A 2502-nucleotide genomic window follows, 5' to 3' on the forward strand; every position below is an offset into this window, starting at 1 on the left:
AGGAACCCCTTGGCTGTATTCCAGACAGCAGCTTTGGAAGAGGTGTCCAGGCTTCTGGGTTTGCCCTGAGCAGCCACTTTTGTTACTGTGGTGCTAGCAGGCAGGCCAGCTGCGATCCAGGGCTGCACAGTGCCTGCTGCTGCCTGCAGCCACAGGGATGCCACTCTAGAGACAAGAGGATGGTCATCGAGGCATATGAGACCTCAAGACTAACACAGATACAAGAGCACAAGAGAACAATGCAGAATCCAAAAGAGAGCAGCAGTAAAAAGGCCACATCCTGCTGCTGGCCATGGCCATGGCTCCAGGGAATCAGCAGCCCCGACCTGAAGGCAGCAGAGAGGCAGAGCCCATCAGGCAGTGAGGGGCAGCCCTGAGGGCCACTGGAGCTGCTCCTCCATGTGGCAGCTGGGCTCTTGGCTCTGAACCCCTCCTGTGTGCTGGGGCTGCTCCCCCAGCTCCAGAGGAGAGGGGAAGAGATGGCAGCTGACACCAACAAAATTCACAGCTTCTTTATTCTCTTTATCCACACAGAGAGCCTAGTTCTGAAGGTATATTAGATGACTGGGTGACAGAAAATAAAATGATTAATAGGCAGGATGATATGAGTAGTATACAGTCAAAATCAAAGGAAATACTTTTAAAAATAATAAATGAATTACAAGCTATTGTATGAAGAGGTTTCTCAGATAACCTGCCTGTCCTGTTAGATTTATAGGCACGTTATTGATGCCAAAGAATCATGTGTCCAAAGAGTTTCCACAAGGCTTCCTTGAGCTCCTGATTCCTCATGCTGTAGATGAGGGGGTTCACTGCTATAGCCACCACTGAGTACAGAAATGTCACCACCAGGTCAAGGGATGGAGAGGAGATGGAGGGGGGCTTCAGGTAGGCAACCATGACAGTGCTGACAAACAGGGAGACCACAGCCAGGTGAGGGAGGCATGTGGAAAAGGATTTGTGCCGGCCCTGCACAGAGGGCATCCTCAGCACGGCTCTGATGATCTGCACATAGGAGAAAACAATGAAAACAAAACAACCAAATGCTAAAAATGCACTAACCACCAGAAGTCTAACTTCCTTTAGGTAGTCTGAACCTGAGCAGGAGAGCTTGAGGATCTGGGGGATTTCACAGAAGAACTGCTCCACAGCATTGCCATGGCAGAGGGGCAGGGAAAATGTAGCGGCTGTGTGCAGGACAGCATTGAGAAAGCCACTGCCCCAGGCAGCTGCTGCCATGGTGGCACAAGCTCTGCTGCCCAGGAGGCTCCCATAGTGCAGGGGCTTGCAGATGGCAACGTAGCTGTCATAGGCCATGATGGTAAGAATTGAAAACTCTGAACCAAAGAAGAAGATGAAAAAGAGAACTTGTGCAGCACACCCTTGATAGGAGATGGTCCTGGTGTCCCAGAGGGAATTGGCCATGGCTTTGGGGACAGTGGTGGAGATGCAGCCCAGGTCGAGGAGGGCGAGGTTGAGGAGGAAGAGGTACATGGGGGTGTGCAGGCGGTGGTCGCAGGCTACAGCAGTGAGGATGAGGCCGTTGCCCAGGAGGGCAGCCAGGTAGATGCCCAGGAAGAGTGCGAAGTGCAGAAGCTGCAGCTCCCGTGTTTCTGCAAATGCCATCAGGAGGAACTCACTCACAGAGCTGATGTTGGGCATTTGCTGCTTTTGTACCTGTTTGTCTGTTGAAGAGGAGAAGGCAGAAAAAGGTTAGAAAAGAGTTCTCTGAGGAAAATAGGCAATAAAACAGAAGGCTGGCTAAGTCAAAATCAGACAAATGTCAGCTCAATGAGATTTGCAGTATTGTTGCAAACAACTGAGCTGACTGCAGAGGAGGGCTGCAAGTATTCTCCTCACTTTATTTTATCCTTGTTGCCCTATCCTAGTTGAGGTATTGGATTGTGGAACTCCCTGACATTACTTCCACACTCCTGGTGAAATCCTGTGGATGGGAGGAAGCAAAAGGATTGTCCCTTGGGGAAGACTGAGCAGAGCAGCTCTGCCCATCCTCTATTGTCCTCTTCTCAGCTGTCCTGTGCTACCCTTTTGTGAGCTGCAGGACCATCCCACTCAGGTGTTTCCCTGAGAAGAAACTGGAGACAGCTGAGAGCAGAGAAGCCCCAGTCCAAGTGCAGCTGGACAGAATCCTCACCTTGTCTGCAGGGGACTGATCAGGATCATAGCTTTTTCCTCCTAGCCAGGGGTGCAGAGGCCTCACTCTAACTGCCCCCAGACAGCCATCCAGCAGCACCAACATGGCCTTAGCACAGACCAGTCTCCTCCTTCAGGCACCTGGATAACACAAGGATGCCACGACAGAGCTGCATCCTGCTGGAGAGCAGCCTGCAGCCGAGGAGGACACCCCTCAGACAGAGCTGGATATTTGCAAGCTGGGGTATCCCAATATCCAGTCTGCATCCCATGCAGTGTCTGGAGGATGCTCGGCCACCACACTCTTGGTTAACCAGGGGTAGCTAGGTTATGACACACCAAGGGGCT

At 51.8% G+C, this 2502-nt stretch overlaps 1 protein-coding gene across 1 annotated transcript; it reads right to left on the reverse strand.

The window, feature by feature from the left end:
* Window positions 1-518: 518 nt before the first annotated feature.
* On the reverse strand, window positions 519-2016 carry LOC119714740 (olfactory receptor 14C36-like). Its single transcript, XM_072032438.1, has 2 exons — window positions 1925-2016; window positions 519-1685 (listed from the first exon to the last, which is right to left on the reverse strand). Exon 2 carries the CDS (start codon window positions 1660-1662, stop codon window positions 724-726), a length of 939 nt encoding a protein of 312 aa, XP_071888539.1. The 5' UTR covers window positions 1663-1685; window positions 1925-2016; the 3' UTR covers window positions 519-723.
* Window positions 2017-2502: the final 486 nt, after the last annotated feature.

The sequence above is a fragment of the Anas platyrhynchos genome, chromosome 39, assembly GCF_047663525.1.
Source record: "Anas platyrhynchos isolate ZD024472 breed Pekin duck chromosome 39, IASCAAS_PekinDuck_T2T, whole genome shotgun sequence".
Taxonomy (NCBI): Eukaryota; Metazoa; Chordata; class Aves; order Anseriformes; family Anatidae; genus Anas; species Anas platyrhynchos.

Bases quoted from the DNA above. Each gene is read 5' to 3' on its own strand.
- LOC119714740 (XM_072032438.1), bottom strand. From the start codon at position 1,662: ATGCCCAACATCAGCTCTGTGAGTGAGTTCCTCCTGATGGCATTTGCA.